General features: G+C 41.0%; 2 protein-coding genes across 3 annotated transcripts in view; one reads left to right on the top strand and one right to left on the bottom strand.

The window, feature by feature from the left end:
• mcf2l2 (MCF.2 cell line derived transforming sequence-like 2) overlaps window positions 1-20715 on the bottom strand; it is a 79907-nt gene that overhangs the window by 43918 nt on the left and 15274 nt on the right. Inside the window, exon 13 of the mRNA XM_031877438.1 lies at window positions 1493-1559. Within this exon, the coding sequence (XP_031733298.1) occupies window positions 1493-1559 (67 nt within the window). The remainder of the gene's footprint in view (window positions 1-1492; window positions 1560-20715) is intronic.
• LOC116399931 (lactosylceramide 1,3-N-acetyl-beta-D-glucosaminyltransferase A-like) lies at window positions 4347-20566 on the top strand. Of its 2 annotated transcripts, none has more exons than XM_031877433.1 (2): window positions 4347-4628; window positions 17093-20566. In XM_031877433.1, exon 2 carries the CDS (start codon window positions 17535-17537, stop codon window positions 18720-18722), a length of 1188 nt encoding a protein of 395 aa, XP_031733293.1. In that variant the 5' UTR covers window positions 4347-4628; window positions 17093-17534; the 3' UTR covers window positions 18723-20566. The 2 variants fall into 2 exon arrangements, with proteins under 2 accessions (XP_031733293.1, XP_031733292.1); XM_031877432.1 differs by lacking the exon at window positions 4347-4628 and adding an exon at window positions 14656-15748.

Below are 20715 nucleotides of genomic sequence, written 5' to 3'. Positions count from 1 at the left end.
AAACCAACAGAAAATTGATTGGACATATTCAACCCAGGAGATCATATGGAGTTCAAACACTGACAGGAGTCTGGAGGTTGGATTTATGAGGAAAAGTCTTCTTTAAGGCAATCAATGCACTTATTGAACTCAGGGATGTACCAGTAGTCAAAATGCTATTTCATATCTGGAGTTATTTGCATTAAGAATTTCCCTATTGAAATTATAAAATTGAATACCAAGAGCTACATCACAGACAAGCCTTTGATTTTCTTCTATCATCTTTTTTCTTTTATTTTACTCATAACACTTAACACTATATGATACTTTAACATGTATCTCAAATGACCATTAATAAAAGTAACAGATTCGACCAGCCCTCTCTATTGGATGGAATTTAAAGATTAGCTCTGTACTCAAAGCCCCTTTGGGAGTTTGGTTCAAGGGTCAGTGTGTGGGGTTTAGTGGCATCTAGTGGTGAGGTCGCAGGTTACAACCAACTGAACACCAAGCGAGAACTACGGTGGCCTTGAGGTAATATTAAAACATGAAAGGCTCTCTTTAGAGCCAGTGTTTGGTTTGTCCGTTCTGGGCTACTGTACAAACATAGTGGAGTCCTTAAGGACGACCTGCTCCCTATGTACTATGTAGGTATGAAGGACTCATTCTAAGCCAACGAAAACACTACAATTCTTAGTTTCAGGTCATTATACACCAATGAAAACATAGTTATGAATATTATATTCCATGTCTGCTAATAAATCCCCCTAAACTCTACACACTGGCCCTTTAACAACAGCGATTTATTCAGTTTTTAATTAGCTTTGTTAGCTTTAAGTATAAAATGACACCGACCGCATTCAGCTAGATTCCATCAGGAATAGACTGTTAAACAGAAAACATGTGTTATAAGCTGCTGGTATGTTTGAAAGGCCATTGGGCTTACCAGGCAGTCTAAGTCTAAAGAACAGACACTAACAAGTTGCATTATGGGATGTATAGGATCCAGTGCTCATGGAGATGGACCCATATTTGGGACTAAAAGTTGGGATATCTCTGGCTCTGTCATGCTCATTTTGACCATATTTCTTTATTATTTATATTTCTTATTTCTTTTGAGTCCCCACACTAAATCACAGGACCAGAGACGTTACAGTCACAAGACCAAACAAGCTGTGAAAAGGCATCAGTTTAGCCAGACTATGTGGAGGTCAAACCAAAAGTGAACACAAATGATTGATGAGATGAGGAAGATTTACCCAGTTTCTCATCGCTGAAACTGAAGAAAGTTACGGAATATTAGCGATTAGCCACTGTCCAAGTGGTAATTTACTGGAATGGTCTTTTTTTTGCTCGAGTTAAAGGGGCATGTTAAACATCCAACAACAGCATGAAGAGCAGAGCTTAAGGACTGAGACAGATCCAACTAAACAATAGAAGATCGCATCTGTTTTAATGTAAGTGAGCCGTGATGCAGTGTAGGACAATTCTAGAACCAGCAGAGATACTGTACCTCCATGATACTTTGCAGTTCCTCCACATACAGCCTCTCTGTTTCAATCAGCTCAGTCATGATGTGTCTGCAGAGAAAGAGCACAGAACGCCGGGATTTCTAACGCATGCGGAGCAAATCACAATGAAACCCTTCTGGCTGAATTTCCACCCAAAAAAACTAACAAACTAACTAATAAATCAGTAAACATGAATTTAAGTGTTGGCACAGCAGCAATGACACCCTCTTTGAGAAGAGCGAGTCCCAACGGACAAATATGGCACCATTACCAAAGGAAATTGCACTTTGCTGTGGAAAGAGGAGAAGTAATGGGAACATCCTCATCCTTCCTTCTTCCAGTCAAAGTCCAGTCCAGTTTATCTCACACACATTTAAGTTTTAGCCTTTTAGCCAATACACTCTTACAGTTAGTGCAATTTAGGAATTTCTGAAGAAAAATTAGCTGTGAGAGTCACTCAGGTTCACCACTTCATCTCAAATTGCTTTGTAATTACATCCTTGTATTAATGTTCAACAGGGACTTGTTGTTGAACACTGTGTGAGTCATCAGGAAACTGAATATTCATGTCTAACTTTTGAGAGTAGCTGTCGTATCCTCGTATATATCCTCTCAAACAACCGCATTTACACACAGCTGTGGTAACAGACGCGCAGTAGTTCTGTTTATACTGTCTGCTTGGAGGACGCGTTCCACACATGCACAGATGATCGCTACACTACCATATGTAGCTTAGTGTCTGCTCAAACTAGTTCGTACATTCACAACAAATTGGCTGTACTTGGATGTCCGCACAGAGCCTATGCGTACACCCTCTGATGACGACATGTACTTAATGTGGACCCTGGCGTACTCACTTTTAGTCATAGTAGCAGCAAGGCTCTAGGAACAGCAACGTCGGTGTGTCAGACCTGACAGAAAACACTATTGGATGGATTGCTGTGCAATGTGGTACAGATATCCATGGTGCACACAGGATAAATTCGACATTGGTGGTTCTGTGACTTTTTCTCTAGTGCCAACCTTTCCTAAAGCTGTAATGCAGAATAGGTCATTAGGAATGTGTTACATCACTCTGTTTGAGGTCGAACAATATGGCTTGAACTCTACTGAGACAAATGCTAATCTAGACTACTGTTTTTGTTTAGCTGGATTACCTGGTAACATTTACCTGGAATCCCCTTTGCAGAATGCGAGTTACCTTCGTCTTCAATCATTATTTTGACACTGTCCACATGATCTGATTTCTCATTTTATAGTACGATCTGAAGGCTTAGTGCAAGCTGAGTATATAAATAATGGGAACTGAGATCCTGGTATTTGCCCAGAAACTGTACAAATATATATTATAGTATCTGTCAAAGTCCAAGCCAAGACAACACTGATGACATCATCAGGGGTCTCTATTCAATTTTGGAGAGCAGAGACAAAAAAAGACATTATACAACCCGAGTAGTACTCCTCGTGATGAGCAAACTGTATTCAAAGTGGAGGTGACACCTGCATTATTACCTCATTTTGAGGCCCTGTCTTGTGGAGGAGCCCCAAATGAAAGTGATCCATGTGAAAATTCATCCAGTGAGGAAGAAAGCTTGTGAATGAGACTTTTTTTTGTCAAACTAGTTTTAAAGCTAGTTTATCATTTTCCATAAAGCCAAATCGACCCGAACAAAGCAAATATGGACATCCAGTAATGGTCCTTCACTTGCTATCACAAGCCCACAGAGATGTGCTAAAAGGCGGTTTGATGTAAACTACAATTCTTGCGGTCAATAAAGCTCGAAGCAAATGCATCAGACCCTCCCATCTGTCATATCACACACATGGAGAGGAAATGGTGGTGCGTTTGCAAGCGCTTGCAAAGGCAAGACGCAGACCATAACTGAAGCGCCTGTCTCTAACCTCGTTAGAACTAAGAATGTGCACAAGTACAGGGACACAGTGGGCTAGTCTTGTGCGCTCATTACCTGTCTGTGTACAAATGTGCTGGCTCTAATTTGTACAATTTCACACATGTGCTCACACACACAGACACAGACTTATCCTCCTGTCGATGTACAGCCCTAACTAGGTTTACTGCACATGATGTGTGCATCAGCTGATACAGCTGAGGACATGCATTCCACATATACACATATGCTGAAATGTTAAATGAATGCTCCAGGCAAATAAATAGTTACAGGAACCTCTAACATTTGATGATGATTGCTGCTGCTGCCTAACAGCACTTACGGATTTTTTACCACATTGTTATTTAAATGTTAAATAACAATGTGGTAAAATCATAAATCTTTGAAATCAACCTTTTATAATCAGTACTGCAACTGATCAGTGATCAGTGCGGTATTATATTTTCAATAGTGTTATCAAATTTGAAACGATACCCAGCCCTAGCTCCCACATGATCATATATGGACTACTACTACTACTGCGTCTCATACAGACACTAATGGGTGCTTGGTACATCGTATCAGGTGCAGAGGACCTCCTGCTCAGTGTCATTGTCAGTTCCTGCAGGATGGTTACATTCAGTTTGGTGGCTAACTTTAAATTCATCATATTTGGGACTGTGTTTCCTGAAGGGTACATCAGGCTAGTGTGTGGTGGTTCTTTGCAACTCCTGTGTGTGTGTGTGTGTGTGTGTGTGTGTGTGTGTGTGTGTGTGTGTGTGTGTGTGTGTGTTATCTGCAACTAACTTACACTTTCATTCATAAAAACTGAAAGTCTTCCCATGTACTTGTGCTTATAAAAACAGACACTGTCTAAAAGGAAGCACAGATAGAAGGAGGTGGGAAAATCTTAAGTGGCGGTAAAGAGATCTCCCTCTGCTGCCCAGTGGTTCCTCCCCCGCCACGAGACACACACACTCACACACAGTGTCTCTCTCACACAGCGCTCACACTGGGACCTTCAGGGCAATCAGAGCAGGCGTTTGAGGCTCTCCTCAGCTGAGTTGTTGACTATACCGCGTCTGACAGTGGAAAAAGTGAGAGGGAGAAGAGGAGAAGAGTAAAGCGGAGATGGTGAAGGAACGAGAGGAGCAGTTAGAAAGAGTGAGTCAGAGAAAGTGAGTGTCACAGACAGATACCAGAGGAGAAGGGTTTCTCTGTACTTTACATCAGACTTGGAGCAGACTCGGTAAGTCAGAAGTGTGTATGTGGATAAGTGTGTATGTGTGTGTTTGTGTGCTGAAAGGTGTTGCTCTAAATTAAGTCTATAATACCTTCAAGTGTTCCAGGTTAAAGGTGTCAGCTTGCAGTAGCAGACTGACAGAGTTAGAGAGGTAAGTGGAGGGAAAAAACAAGCTCGATGTGTCAAGATGATGAAGTCAGACAAGTAAATAGTCCTAGAACTCAAAGCACTTTTTCACCGGGTCTCTGCTGGGAGGCTGCCGAGCCAGATCCAGAGTCTACAGCAGTGCTCCAATGAGACCGAGGGATGAATCAGGCTCAGACTGAGCAGACTGGTTTAGCAGAGGGGGGAGCAAACAGGGAGTGAAACTAATACACCTTTAAGAATGATAGTTCTGAAGGGGTTTCTCCTCTGCAATAGGCAAACCTACAAACCACAGTGAAAGTTTGGATTTGTGTTCACTTCATGATCAAAAACATTATATTCCCATTCGTTTGAATATGTTCTTTCTATAATTATTTTTGCTTTCAGAGTAGAATCAGTTTTCAGTTTTTTATAAATGTTGTTTCGGAACCTTTCACATTTTTGAGTTTTGAAAAAAGGTCAAATTTCCAGTGGGACTACATTATATGGAACTTGAGGTCTGGCTGCTGAACTGCCACATAGCCAGGTTTCCACACAGTTCAGTCAGAGCCAACAATCAGGGAAATAAAGTCAGCCTAAGGTTTAAAGGAAAAGAATGACAAATGTAAGAATCTGGATACACATGCAGTGTGTTTGATACTAGTATATAAGATGACTGTGTGAGGAGAGTCTTTCACTCTGTGTCAATCGAAAGCAGAAGTTCTTCCCGCTTGAATGTAAAATATGTAAGCAGATCTGTGATGGAAGCAGTCTTTCTCTCATGTTGGGTATCGAGAACTAGTTCAAGTATTACAATTGGTCCAAAAGTTGTATGAAAAGCTGCTGTCCATATCACTGACTACATACATGCATATTTTTAGGCTGTTGTCATGCACTGTTTGTGCTCAGACCTACAAAAAAGTGAGTCTTATATAGCCCACATAATCAAGAGCCAGGACATGCAGAGCTTCCTCAAAGGAAGTCAGGGGAAGTCTGGTTCAAACAAACACAGGACTTTGACTCAGGAGAATGTTTGGGGCGTTGTATTTTACCTTTGTTTTGTTAAGTAACTTACTTTCTTTACGCAACAAATTTGGTTCTTTTTTTACCCAAACCATGATGTTTTCCTAAAGCTAACTGAGTACTTTTGTAGCCTGAACACAGCAGGGTCTTGTTCAGGCGCACTGATCACTCGTGTTGCTGGACATTCTTTGAGAACACAAAAATGTTGAAGTAACTTTTAAGATATCATAAAAATAGTTGTATGACAATATGTTGATATTTGGCCATTATACCAATGACATTTTTATCCCAGTTAGGTCATTTTCAGTGAACAAAGAAGATGTTAGCTGCCTTTCTTGGGCCAATAGAACATGCATACAAGAGTCCTTCTTGAGCCAAGTCAGTGGCGATCATTCCTGTTTGAGAGCTGTCTTCCTGTTGGCTTGCCAAACACACGAATAGGATGAAATAATTTCATCATATGAGTTTTCTAGATTTTCCACATTTTATTGGACCGAAAGGAGAACATTTTTATGATACATAGTCATTTTGAGGTGTTTGTGACAGTCAAAATGTTGTATTATTTTTCTAATGATTGTGTATGGAAAAGGCTAGTGTGTTTCACGTTATTCTGCAGTATCGAGTCTGGCCACTATGCCAATATCGGCTCGCAGCATGCACACACAGTCTTTTCAAAATCAACTTCTGTTCTCACAGGAAAGTACTTGGATAGTTTTATAAAATAAGTATGTTTGTTACATAGTTAAGTAGGCTCACTACATATGATATGCAGTCAGGTAATGTTATGATATCTACGTAACGTAATTTAGTAAGCAATGTAGTAAAGTAGTAATGTTAGTTAGGATTAATGAAGTAAGGCTTGTGCTGTACAGCTGTTGACGGGCAGTAGGACGCATCAAACATTGTATGAAAGCCAAGAATGTCAAATATCTGGTGATACCATATACTGTACCTGACTGAGAGCAGATGTTAAATACAGCAGCTTTGTCAGTGGCCCTAGGCATCAAACTATGACGCGCCACGTGGCTATAGTTATGGCGGGAGTAAAGGAGGAAGTCTGATTGCGTTTCCTAAAGTCTGCATAGGGAGGAGGTCTGGCTGTATGGTTGGGTCAAACACAGGACTTTCACCCAGGAGACGGGTGTTTGTGTCCTGTATGAAACCAAGTCAATGTTGACTCATTTGCCTAACAGGACAAGTCACAAGTTAGTTAAGGGAAATCAATCTGACTTGGATGAACCAGTTTAAGTTGGGCCTTATCTTTTGGCCATCAGTTCTATCACCTTTTATACAATTTTACTTACCAAAGTTAATTGTTAAAACTAAGGGATTTGGTTTCATTGCTCCAACAAAGTGTGATGGGTTTAAAAACATGAGCAGTCAGATGATCAAACAGGTTGTAAACTAAAGAGGTCTCCGACTTTGATTGGTAGAAATATCCTCCAAACATCCGTCAGAGTTTACAGAGCGACTTCTTGGTTCAGTATGGACCTACAGGGGTTGTGTACCAACATCAACACAAATAGGTTTCCTGTACAATAAGGGACTATTACAGTCATTTCAAGTGTGCTCAGTATAAAGTGCTTTAGATAATTGTCTTCTTTCCAAACTGTCTGATGGCCTGACTGCTTGTGTTTCTGAGCCCATTAGAGTTTGTAACAATGTAACCGAATGAAACCCATTGCTTTGGCGAGCACAGTGATATAACTGAATAAATAATGGCCATACTACAAAAATAAAACCAGAATAATTCTTTAATCTTCCCAACCTTTTCTGAGAGAAAAGATGGGGCTGTAGACATGTTTAACCCATTGTTTCCGGACAAGCCACCAGACTGTATGATTAAACTCGCATTAAACTCGCATTGAATCAACACATAACGAAAATAAATGAAATATCCTGCATTCCTGCAATATTTTACTTCAATGATCAATACCACTCATTATGTAGATAACTAAAACTATGTTAGTATGTCACACAGCACCATGGCTAGATAAGAAGTACAGTACATGTATTCTGTTCCCTCGGCTCCAACATACAGAGGGAAAGTTCGCTTTGTTGCACATTTGCTTACATTCAAAGCTGCTCATTTACAAGTGAAGCGAGGTTTGTACATGATGACAATGCCTAGGCCACTTTATAGATAGCTGTTTAGAGAATTCCAGTTCCTTTAAATGCTTTAAATGCTTTAAGGTGAACTCATCTGCATTGCCTGCTGTAGTACAGGAAAAGCACAAGTTGGTTGGGTAATCTGTGCTTTTGAAGCATTAAGATCTGATCTGTGTCGAATATCAACACCTGAGCTTTGATGTCCATTAGTGTGTGCAACTAAGTGAGCTTATGTTATCACTCTAAACTAAAGAATCACAATGCAGTTCGAGAGAGAGAATCGACAATTAGAAGCTGCCCCACTTGGTACCTTGGTGCCATATGAGCTCATATTGTTCTCTTCTGGCCTTGGAAAGTAAAAAAACACTCAGAGCGCACTTGATTCCCTACAAATGACCACAAGAAGATGAACCAATAGTTTAATCATATTATTGTTTATCAATTGTGCAGCTAAACACTGAAAAGCCTCTCAGGAATTCCAGGGAAAGAAATGGAGGTCCACGGCTTTTGGCTGACTGTGCTAGAGCCTGCGTGGACAGTTGACCAAACATGTACGGCCATCAGCTAATTATCATTGTGAAGCAGCGCCACATGAGGTATCAAATTCCTCAAACCCATATTTATGTTTGTTGTTCGGAGGTGGCTCTAATGGCTGTAGTAATTGTGAAGGGAGCAGAAGAGGAAGTCAGGTAACGTAGTAGAAAGTGACAACAAGACTACGCTGACATATTTGAAGTTATGTACGTTGCTGCGTTAGTATGTTCGTAACTACGTCAGTACGTAACAACATACATGCATTACATAACAACTCAACCTACTTTAACCCAAACCATGATCTTTTCTTGAACACATCCAGCAAGTTCAGTTTCATCATTTAACTGTGTGTTAACAACTGCGTTTCCACAACGTTAAATAGAATACTCATGTATGTCATTTTTGAAGTCACTGACAAACAATATTGTGTCCTTTAGATATGAGGATGTGTTGTATGTCCTCTTTGATCAAGATACTGAACTAGTTTCCAACTACAAGAAGTGGTTATGAAGTAGGTCAATGCCATATATGGAAAGGGAGCATGATTTCACTGCAGTAATATGTTAACATGTGAGAGCCTCATTGTTGGTGGCAAAATACTTGTTTTTTTTACATGCGTTTCATTGATTGTAAAGTAGCAGTGGGCCATACTGCAAAATAAAGTTTTGATTAAAATACCAAGGAATACCAGGGCCAGAATCACCAATATCTATACTTTGCTAAAGAATGTGCCATGATTCATGAGGTGAATGCCTCATTACGTCTGAACACATTTTCATTACCATTCTGTCATCGTCTGATTACATGCATGTGAAGTAACTCCAGATATTGAAACTCTGCAGCAGCAGCAGTAAAGCGAAGGGCACATGCACTAAGAAGTGGCTTCAAGTTCAAGATGGCCCCACCCCATTCTAAAGTCACAAGAAGCAGAAAGGGCCTCACTTCCTCCCTTCAGTCTTTACAGCAGCTAATTCCAGACTGTTTCCGACAGTTTCGCCACAACACCTCTGAATGTCAAGGCTTGGTCGTGTGTTGTGAGAGCGCACTATTGTTGGTTGAACCCAGTGTTCAGTCAAAATATGCTGCTGTGGAAATATGTGTTTCGGCCTATTGTGTGGCAGCATTGCACAGGCATCAGCAGCTTCCCTGCTCAGGGCTCTGTTGGGCTAAAGCCCCTCCTTTATAGGTCTTTGTGCTGGGTCGGCACTTACATTCACAGCATCCTCAGCCAAGTCAACGTGGTTGACAGGCTGTTTGGGGCTGTTTACAATATACAAAGGTGAATTTTGTGTTAGAGGGGCCAAATCGATACAAAGATATAAATTTGTATCAAACATAATTTGGGCCCGAGCACCGACGTAGTCGGAGCGGAGGACCTATTGTTTTTCGATTATTATCGTACCTGTTTCGTCGCAAAAAGGAGGTGCTTGGGATACTGGAAATTTTTTGAAATTTGGCACGCAAGCCAGAATTTGCGAAAATTGCAGTCTGATTGGGGTGTCCAGCTGCGGTATGAAATATTGGCTCGATAGCGTCCCCTATTGAGTAGCCCCAACATCGGGTTTCACCTAGCTGTATGAAATTTGGTAGGAATGTGGATCGTGATGAGACGCACAAAAAATCCTCTTGGAATTTTTCTCTAAACCAAACAGGAAGTCGGCCATTTTTAATTCTATGACGTTTTTGGACCGTTTCAAGGCGTCATACTTTAACGAACTCCTCCCAGAGATTTGACCCGATTCACTTCAGATTTGGTCAGTATGCTCTTGAGACCTTGGCAGTGAAAAGTTACTCAAAGATCAAAAAGTTATCGAACTATGTGTCCGTGGCGTGGCGTCAAAAAAACACCATTCGCCATGAAACAGGAAGTTGTTGTAACTCGGCCGTACATTGTCGAATCTGCTCCAAATCTCTCATATGTCATAACATCCTGACCCGGAACACATCTATATGATAATTTAGAATCATAGTAATAGCGCCACCTAGTGGCAACTGGAAGTTGTATGTTGTGTACTTTGACATCCTGCTCCTCACAGATTAATCAGATCCCTCTAAAATGTAAGTGTCAGAACAGCCTGAAGACCTTGATAATGCCTCATTGTGAAAATTGTAAGAAGTTGTTCAAGGGCGGCGACGTGGCGGCTCGGCGAATTTCGATCCTTCGCCATGAACGAATAAACTGATGTAACTCGACTCCACATCATCAGATCTTTACCAGATTGCACATGTTTGATTAGACTCCCGGCCTGAAGACATCTGCAGGCCAATTTTGAATCATAGTCATAGCGCCACCTACTGGTAACAGGAAGTTAAAGTCATTATACTTTGGCTTGTTTCTCTTAGTAGGTAAATCAAATCAACATCAAATTACTTCCACACAAATGTAAGAAGTTCATAATACCAGTTCATGAAGCTTTTGATGTTTCGTCGAACGCCGTTGCCGTGGCGATGCAGTCTTCGCCGTTAACAACGAAGGTCATTTTGAGAGGCAAAAAATGCTCGAAACATAAGCAAACTTGGCAAGCAGATTACAAGCCCGAAATGTAGTTATAAAATATGATTTTATTGGTTCAGAGTGGCAAATCGGCTCAATAGCGCCCCCTACAAAATTTCGACCAAGCAGCCCTCGCAGTATGTTTGACCTAGATGTATGAAATTTGGTACGAACATGTATCACATATTGACTTAAATAAAAGTCTCTTGGGGCCATGCTCTAAACCCAACCGGAAGTCAGCCATTTTGAATTATTTATGAATTTCTAGTGTCGTTTTTGTCATTTCCAGGCGCTGGACTTCAACGAACTCCTCCTAGGGAATTAATCAGATCAACTTCAAATTTGGTCGGTACAGTCTAAAGACCTTTGTCATGAAAAGGTACTCAAAGCTTGTTGTTTGGTGAAAAGCTGTTGGATTCTATAATTACAGCGCCCCAAACACTGAACTTATTGAAAGGGTTTGTGGGCACACCATGAGAAAAAGACTTCTCTGATCTAAATATGTGCAAACTAAGATGCTTGGAGAGCAAAAGTTAGATAACAGTGGATTTTCAAACCATGTCAGTGGGCATTAGTATAAATGATCTGTCCAGAGCTTCTTCATGACAATCAGGTTAAACGTTACAATGAATGCTTCACACTACAATCTAAAGTCACAGAAGAACTTAAAATGAAAACAGTGTTAAATTAAAGTGTTCAAGTAACAGCAAATGGCACTACTGTTTTGTTAACTTTCATGTAAGTCCAAATACAATCAGCAGGACACTGCAGGGAGTTGAACCCCATCCCAGTAAACTGACAGTCTGTTATGTTACAAACACTGAAGCACATTCACACACATTCATTTTCTTAATGATCTTTAAAGGCTTACATTTATGATTGTATCGGATGTACACTCAAAACATTTGAGGCGTAAGACCTGGCAACATGATCTTGCTACGCTGCTGGTCGACGCAGGAAATATCTCACTCGTGCACGCAGAGTGTGATGGTCACAGAAATTCATGGCCACGTCACCCAGAGTCCTGCCAGTACCAGGAAATACCGTTTAACTCGTGCACGCAGTGTATGAAGGTCACAGAAATGCATGGCCAGAGTCCCGCTAGTACCCTCGACGTACGTGAAGTTGCGAGGGCCCGATCAATGCTGCTCGCAGCTTTAATTACAGATTGATTTTGTTTCTGCGGAAAAAAAGTGTATAATGATGCAGCAACCACAATCTTTTCCAAACCCTAAACAGGTAGTTTTGTTGTATAACTAAACCCAAAGACTAAGTAAAACCTACGTTGGAAATTTATGAAGACACTCTGCTTGTAATGAGAGAAAACTGACACACCATAACTTCCATTACTGATGCTAGAGGGGAACCTAACGTGTCAGTTTGAAGCGTAGAGCCACTGACCAAGTGTTTGTATTCGATGAGTTTGGAGTGAGAACGTGTCGTTCAAAACTTTATTTTAGTTCTCACGTGATCACAGAATCAATATCAGGCAGTTCTACCAATAAATAAAATAACAGAAATTATCGTAAAATTGTTGAAACACTTTTTAAAAGGACACCTCTCATACATATATCTTGTTAATATTTGGAACTGACTTCAGTACTGGATGGGACTGAGAAGGAGTTCAGGTTGGCTCTTCACTATGTTCCTATATGCTCTGTTAGTAATAATCTGTCCAACAATGGTAGGAAGAAGGCACGTTAAACTCACAGATTACAAAGGAAATGGGGAAGACACCGGGGGGGGGGGGGACATGTCAACCCACATCCACAGAGACTCACAGCACATGCCTCGGACAAGAGAGCAAAACAGGATGCCCTGTGCTGGCACTTTGTGAACGGTCATGTGCAAGTGACACAGCTGATAAAACAGTTTGCTGTGGTCAGCAATGTAAGTGGTAGAAGAGTCCTCTGCACTGAGTTTGACCCCTTAACATGGAAGTTTATAGTTAGTTTAGTTTGTATCCAGGAAAGGGATCACAACATCTGATATGTTCATCTGCACAAATGGTCAACGTTCTCCCCTAAAGAAGTCTGTATGTGCACCTGAGAGGTGACAGAGTAGAGTGGAACCAGACTAAATGAACTGTCATCTTATAAGTCCTCCTATATATGCATACAGAGATATTATAGTGATACAAAATATGAAATATTCCATGTCAGAGATATATTAAAGTAAAATAAGCTTGCTTTAAACTCACACTTGTGTGCCACAGCTCTTTTGTAATGGTGTACAGTTGGAATATCATAATAAAAAGCCCTAGAGATTGTGATTAAGTTAGAAGGAAGACATAACCTAGTAGGCAGTCAAAGACACATTACAAGTCCAAATTCAATTCCTATAAACCAATTATGAATATTAAAGTGGTGCCAATAGGAATGATAAATAAAAAGTACACTAAACTCATCACAATATTTCCTCTCAAATACTTCAGAACTATTGTTACTGGAGCTTTATTATTCAGTGTGGCTTTGTAGCACAAAGGCAGTAAAAATGCCTGTGCCAAAGCACACTGTATATAATCCATCAGGCTTAATAATATTCTTCCAGGCGAAAGTTTGATGCGCTTCTCCTCACACAGCGTTGCCAACACCTGCGCAAAAAATACATCAAAACGTGCGGCCTGATCGGGAATCGTGTGCAATGACATTTCTCAGAGATTCGCCCAGCGGTTTTCCCGAAAATCCCGAAAATCTGAGCAACATTTCTCCATCCACTTGAATGGGGTTTCGGCGTGAAGAGAGCTAAAAAAACACTAAACTTTGGGCCCATATTGACTAGCCATACTTTAACATAGAAAAATGATTCAAAGTTTAAAACGTAGACAAAACGCTGCACTTTATTGAGCCAAATGGACATTTTGATAGCTAGCATAGTTTTCATTAAGTCACAGATTAAGTTTCAGAAAAATGTTGGGTCCGTTTCAGATTTTATAATGGGTGTGTATTGCACGGAATATTCAGCGCTAGAGTGAGGGCATAACTGTCAGAGTGGAGCAGAGCAGGAAGATTGCGCCGACTCCCATAATTTTTACTCTTTGTACACCATTTTTGGCCAAAAAGTTTGGAAATGTTGTGCTGTCGCACACAGATGTCTATGGAATCCAACGGACTTACACATTTGGCTCAAAGAGCCGCAGAGCGACATGAACTCCAACCAACTGCTCCATTAGACTCCATGTTAAATCTGACCACTCATTTCTCAAAGAAAGCAGATGGTACCAGTTTTGTATATTGCTCTGGAGCTCACATTTTTTAACACCAAAAACATAAAAATCACATCGACGCGTTCGACAGAGTCTTATCTTTCTCATGGTACCCATATTTTGGCACTCAGACTCCTGCTTTTTGTTAAAAGGAGGCAGGAGTTTTGTTAAAAATCACTGTTTACTGTAACGTTTCTTAATCAGTCTGCCTCTAACACCAGGTGCGTCCTCACCATGGCAACCAGTTACACACAAGCACACAGGCCCTCTCTACACACACACACACACGCACACGACTTGGAGATATTCAGTCAAAGGCATTGTTAGACCTCCTGTCTGTCTCTCTGTCTGTCTGTCTGTCTCTCTGTCTGTCTGTCTCTCTCTCTCTCTTTCTCCGCAATCTCTCTCTCTCTCTCACACACATGCCTGTCATTTAATAACCTCTGTGTATGTGTGTCAAACATTATGAATATGACTCCTCTCCCCCTCTCTCGCCCACCCAGTCCCACCCTTTCAAAATAAAAGCCCCTTGGAGGAACCGTATCTTAACATGAAGCTCAGAATTAGCTTAGTTGTTTTTGTATTTTTTTCTATTAAAATGTGTACACTTCACTCTGGTCCTGCCTTGTATGAATTTGTGGTTACTTGTAAGCCCAAGTGGTTACTTGTAAGTGGGTTGGGTGTAGTTATGCATGATACATTGATAATACATTTTAAAAACCATTCTTTCAGTCATTCATTGATTTATTTCCTGTTGCAATGGTAATTAAACAAGGCAATACAACCATTGTATTCTCTACATGTCTCTCACAGTGAAACACAGAGCATGTGGTGTACCTTGTAAATACATGCTTAGTGACTACCGGTAACATTGGCGTGTATATATATTGCGACGTCTTCGGGCAGTAGCAGCCACACTGTCAAAATTTATTGCGGAATTTTCTAGTTGTATTATGTTGTTCATTCTGTACACACGTCTATCAAATAGAATTTAATTATTAAAAGAACAAGTCGAGTGGAGAATTATTGATATGTGACACACTTAACAACTGAAACCATTTGTCTTTTATTCCATATTTAAGCATGACTGATATAAACCAAAATGGCCTTCATTAGGTAAAGATGAAAATGTGAACACTCACTGTTAGTGATGGAACATCATCATCATCATAGCCTTGGGACAACTCTGCTTCACTAATTCAGCACCTTTTCTAGACTAAGCAACGTCACTGCGAGGCAGGAAATCTGTCCAAACTCTTGTCCCATGTGGTCCTAAGAATATATAGGTTTTATTGGCTGTGAAGGTTCTGAATTAGAGGCAAATTTTATGATTATAGAGATTTTAAACACAATAAAAACAGCACATGTAAGTCCCTATACAGATGTCATTGTAATATAATTAGAGATATCATTAAATCGTCACATACATATTTTAGGAACATGCTATGTTGATGACGTAGACAAACTTCAATTTCCACATGACGCAGCTGTGCGCAAATACCACGTGGTGACGCATGCACCGTCAGCAACCAGGTGATGGTATGGTGAAACGGCCCCTACTCGCAGCAATCAAGTCTAGTGCTCCACAGTTTACTCTCCATGTCGTAAGCCCCGTCGGTCAGGTTCGGCATATCTCCGGTGAGTAACTCATTACTGGGAAACTTCAGTTTTCGTGCCGGCCGCGTTTTGTCCCGGTGGTGATCGTCAGCTGGTAGATCCGGGAGACTAAAGTAGCTTTTGAAATGAGGTCGGGGCTGCGCATGATGTGGCCCAGCGGACTCTCTTATACTATGCTCTGTTGGGCTTTTAAAACGTGTTTTTAACTGTTGCTGCCCGCAGGCTCACAAACACAGGGTTAGGAGGAGCCTGGAACGGATCTGGAAGAATATTCTTGGGCTGATTTAATTGCAAACACATACAATAATATTTGCTTGGAAAAGCCTATAAATTAATATATTTGAACTCAAAACTTTACATTATTGTGTGCCACATTAGTAAGGCTTTGAAAGGGAATACCAAAATTTGGCATTATAAATCGTTTTTTAAATTATTCTAAATGTATACATTCATTTTGAAATTTTTTTATATATATATATATATATATATATATATATATAGAGAGAGAGAGAGAGAGAGAGAGAGAGAGAGGTTTAGCTGTTCAATATTGTGCTCTTAATAATGATTATTTTTAAACTGAATCAATTAAAATGGCATAAAAATCTTCCTGAATGCAAGGGGATGCCTTCAAATGTCTTGTTTTGTCTAACCAACAAAACAAATCCTACAGTGTGACACAGCTGGAGGCAGGAATTTGGACATTTTTGTTTGATAAATTATTTAAACAATTATTCGATAATCAAAATGCACATTCATTTTCTGTCAACCAACTGATTATTTTAGGTATACCTGGAACAACATTACATGCCAGCATGACAAGCCCCTGGTCTGATTTGACTTTATCAACATATTCTCACTCCAATGCATCAAATAATGCAGCCTGGTCAGTGCTCCAAAGCCGCGGCTGGTGGGATCCATCACAAAATGGTGTTGTGTGTGCATTCTTAACCATAGTGCATACATTTACATTTTCACCAACAGATTATTCTCATTTGATAAATCTTTTTTTCAATAATGAACTGAATAGATTGTTTAGTCTATAAAATGTGAGGAAATATTCCCCGAGCATTTTCCAAGATCACAACGTGATATCGGCTTCAGATATCATGTTTTGTCTCAAACAGGCCAAAAAACAAATGTACAATGATACAAAACCAGAGGAAATGAGAGGCTGGGACCAGACGGTGTCTGGAATTTGCGTGTGATGAACGACGTAAACAAGGAATCGCTTATCAAAATAGTTGGTGATAAATTTGATGAATGAATGAACTCATCTTTATAGGTATTCTAGCTATAAAGTGTAGCCCAATCATGCAACATCTGCTCTATATGGAATCTGATCTTACTTGTCTCTCTCTTGTTCAGGTGCCATGTGTTCCAATGATGCGACAGTAACCAAGAGGAGGAGGGAAAGGAAGTGGAGTTCTCAGGAGAGAAGTACGCAGGAGCATCTTAAATAGTTTGAGCTGAATGAGGGACACCCAGCTTCCTGTGGCCCGATCACTATGAAGGACCAAAGACCATTAACAGAACAAGTACGACTGCCAATGAGCCTGACAAAGGCCTACTGGAGTTGACAACATCAAAAGGAAGAGAAGCCAGTCGATAGGACAGGAGCAGGGAAAGAGGACTCGTATGAGGCGAGACAATAAAAAAAAAATATAATAAGGAAGAAGGTTAGATAGATGAAGTGAAATCAAGCTTAAGAGCAATAGGAGGCAGAGATGAAATAGCATACATACTGCGAGAGACGGGTAAGACAGAAGATACGTGCTGTCAGTGTTTGGAGCAATAAGCAGTAGTCACCATGTTCATGAACTTCCGTCGTATCCGCAAGTGCCAGTGCATGCAGCTGCTGACCACAGGTCTGTTGCTATGTGTGGTGATGGTCTGCTGGGATGAGCTGGACCACCACATGGTCAGCCACATGAGATCCTACACGTACCGCTACCTGGTCAACAGCTACGACTTTCTTAATTCCTCCTATGCCCTCAGCTCCAGCCATCACAACAGGAAGGATGGTCATTATGATGCGGACGGTAGGTTCGGGAACTATCCATACCTCATCAACCACCCGGGCAAATGTGGAGGTGGTGGCGGACACGGGAAAAGCCTGGATGATGTCCTCCTGCTGCTGTTTGTGAAATCCTCGCCGGAGAACTTTGAGCGTCGCCAGGCCATCAGGGACACGTGGGGGAATGAGAACTTTGTTTGGTCAGAACTGGGAGCGAGCGTGAGGCTGGTGTTCGTCCTCGGCGTGCACCCGGACGTCGGGCAGAGGTCCAGGGTGCAGAGTGCGCTGCTGCAGGAGGACCAGGCCTGCGGCGACCTGATCCAGCAGAACTTTTTGGACACCTTTCACAACCTGACTTCCAAACTGATCCTTCAGTTCCACTGGGGCCACGAGTACTGCCGTCAGGCACGCTTCCTCATGTCTGCGGATGACGACATCTTCGTCCACATGCCAAATTTGGTGAAGTACCTGCTCAGACAGTCAGGGGCCAAAGACCTGTGGGTGGGACATGTACACAGAGGAGCCCCTCCAGTTCGCCGCAAAGACAGCAAATACCACGTTCCCCATGATCTGTACCCCTGGCCCTCCTACCCAGACTACACTGCTGGAGCGGGCTACGTGGTTTCAGGGGATGTAGCTGCCAAGATCTACCATGCAACTCTGTTGCTTAACTCCTCCATGTACATCGACGACGTCTTCATGGGGATTTGTGCCAAGGCCATGGGGGTCTCTCCCCAGGAGCACATGTACTTTTCAGGGGAGGGCAAGACTCCGTACCACCCCTGCATCTATTATCACATGATCACATCTCACGGACACACAACGGATGTGCACTCACTATGGCAGGCAGCAACAGACCCAACAGTGTACACCAACTCCGGAGGATTTTTCAGTAATTTGTACTGCACAACAGTGAAAGTGGCGCTGCTGTGTCTACCATATTACCAGAACACCTACTCCTGTATGGCTGCTTTCACATGAATGGTCTTCAGGTGACGAAAGTACTGCTGGATACTGAATGTACCACGATAACAAATGATGCCACCTGACACAAACAGTCTGCCCTGTTTTTCTAGCTATTTTAGGTATTTGCTCTCTTGTAAATTAAAATGAAAGTTGTTCTGTTGCACAAACAAATGCACTCAGTTCTTCTTCAGTCATCTGCCAGATTTTCACTTTGTTTAAGCTAGAGAGAACAGTTTGGTGGAACCTGTCCTGGTTCTGTTTACATGAGGGCTTTTTGTCTCTGTGTGCACACGTTCATAGATCTCCACACTGTTACTCACTTGGCAGCTTCTGAAAGGCGTGAGCCCTGTCTGGAGAGTCTAACGTAACGTCTAAACTAGCTGTTAAATATGATGAATGCTGCTGGCTCTGAGGCAGTTGACAAAGATGAATGTTCTGCATACATGTCCCAATATCAAATCTGAAGCTTTGAAGAGCCATATAATCCAAAAAGGTTCAAGTTTAGTAACGTGGTAATTTTCTGATTTTCATGTTTACATTTAAAGTGAATACTTTTTTTCTTTTGGACAAAACAAGACATTTGAAGATGTTACGTTGGACTTTGAGAAACTACAATGTTTTTTTGTATTACTTTGACATTTTACAGACCAAAAGATTAATGGAGAAAATAATCGTCATAATAAACAATTATTATATTAGATGCAGCCCTGTTTTCAGTTTTTCCTCAAAAACAAAACGACCATATTGCTAAGAACATCAATAGTTGGCACTGGACACAAATACTGAAGAATCGTCCACTGTGAATGTAATTCCTGCTATACCGGGCTGGAGCAAAAAAGGGTGCAGCAACCATGATGCAAACCATGTAGAAATAAATGTGGCTAAAGAATACATCATGTAACGCATCACTCTGTCTGAGGAACAGATGTATTCAGTATGAAATGTGCTGCATCATCTATTAGCATTGTCTTGTGGTCAGAAACTGGTAGATTAGCCGGTCTATTCTTGGACCCTTGAACTTTGTACTCGGTAGCTCTGCTGTGACTGACTCACTCCGCTCAGGCTGACGAAGTGCATCAGATGTTTCCTATTGAGACACCAGCCAGCCAGTAGGAAGATGGCTACATCTGGCCAGACTCTGAGCTAAATGATGCCGGATGAGTGAATTGCCCTACAGTACAGACACAACACATGGTAGAAATATGGTTAATTAGCCTAATGTACTTGCACTGTACCTCTTTGTATTGCTGTAAGGCGACTTGTGACATTTGCACCCTTATAGTTTAAGTTTTAGAGCAATAGTTCCCAGCACGGGGTCGGGAAGGATGAATTGTAATAGAAAAAAGATGACAACATGGGTGTAAGATATTCATTCTATACAAAACAACCTACAGCAGCTGAGACAACGGGTCTCAAGTAGACATTGCTTTGTTTCAAGGTTGGCAAGACACCGCTTTGGAGTAAATTATAATTCAAGATGTTCATCTTGAACTTGATGTACGATATATGATAAATGATATTCCTGCCTGCTGAGCCGATAGTGTACGGTTGGTTATTTAAGCTTTTTCACTGAAAATAGCTGCGTGCTGCAGATGACAACATGGCCACGAGGGTGAACCAAAACAGCTAAACAATCAGCCCAAACCCACGATGAAGCTCCACAAAGACCAGCTGCAGATTCAGGTGGAAGTTCAGCACTACGAGCAACCTTTCACATCGTCACATTGTAAGTTGTCTTTTGATAAATTATTATAAAAATGTGTTAAAGCTCCTTTCATTAACACATATCAGCACATTAGCAAATTTTAGTTTAGTTTATTTATTTATTTTGCACAATTCAAACAATGAAATTAAAAATAAACAGATAACAGAGATAAATGAATATCACAGTGCATGAAGAGGCAAAAAGCCAACTGGGCTTATTTGAAGCCTCCACCTATATAATATTAAAATTTTACAAAATTACAAACAACATAAAATGAAATATGCATAGGAAATATCAAATCTA

This window comes from Anarrhichthys ocellatus, unplaced genomic scaffold, assembly GCF_004355925.1.
Source record: "Anarrhichthys ocellatus isolate YVR2014 unplaced genomic scaffold, GSC_Weel_1.0 scaffold136, whole genome shotgun sequence".
NCBI lineage: Eukaryota > Metazoa > Chordata > Actinopteri > Perciformes > Anarhichadidae > Anarrhichthys > Anarrhichthys ocellatus.
The sequence above is the reverse complement of the archived record's forward strand: the minus strand, read 5'-3'. Positions and strand labels throughout refer to the sequence as shown.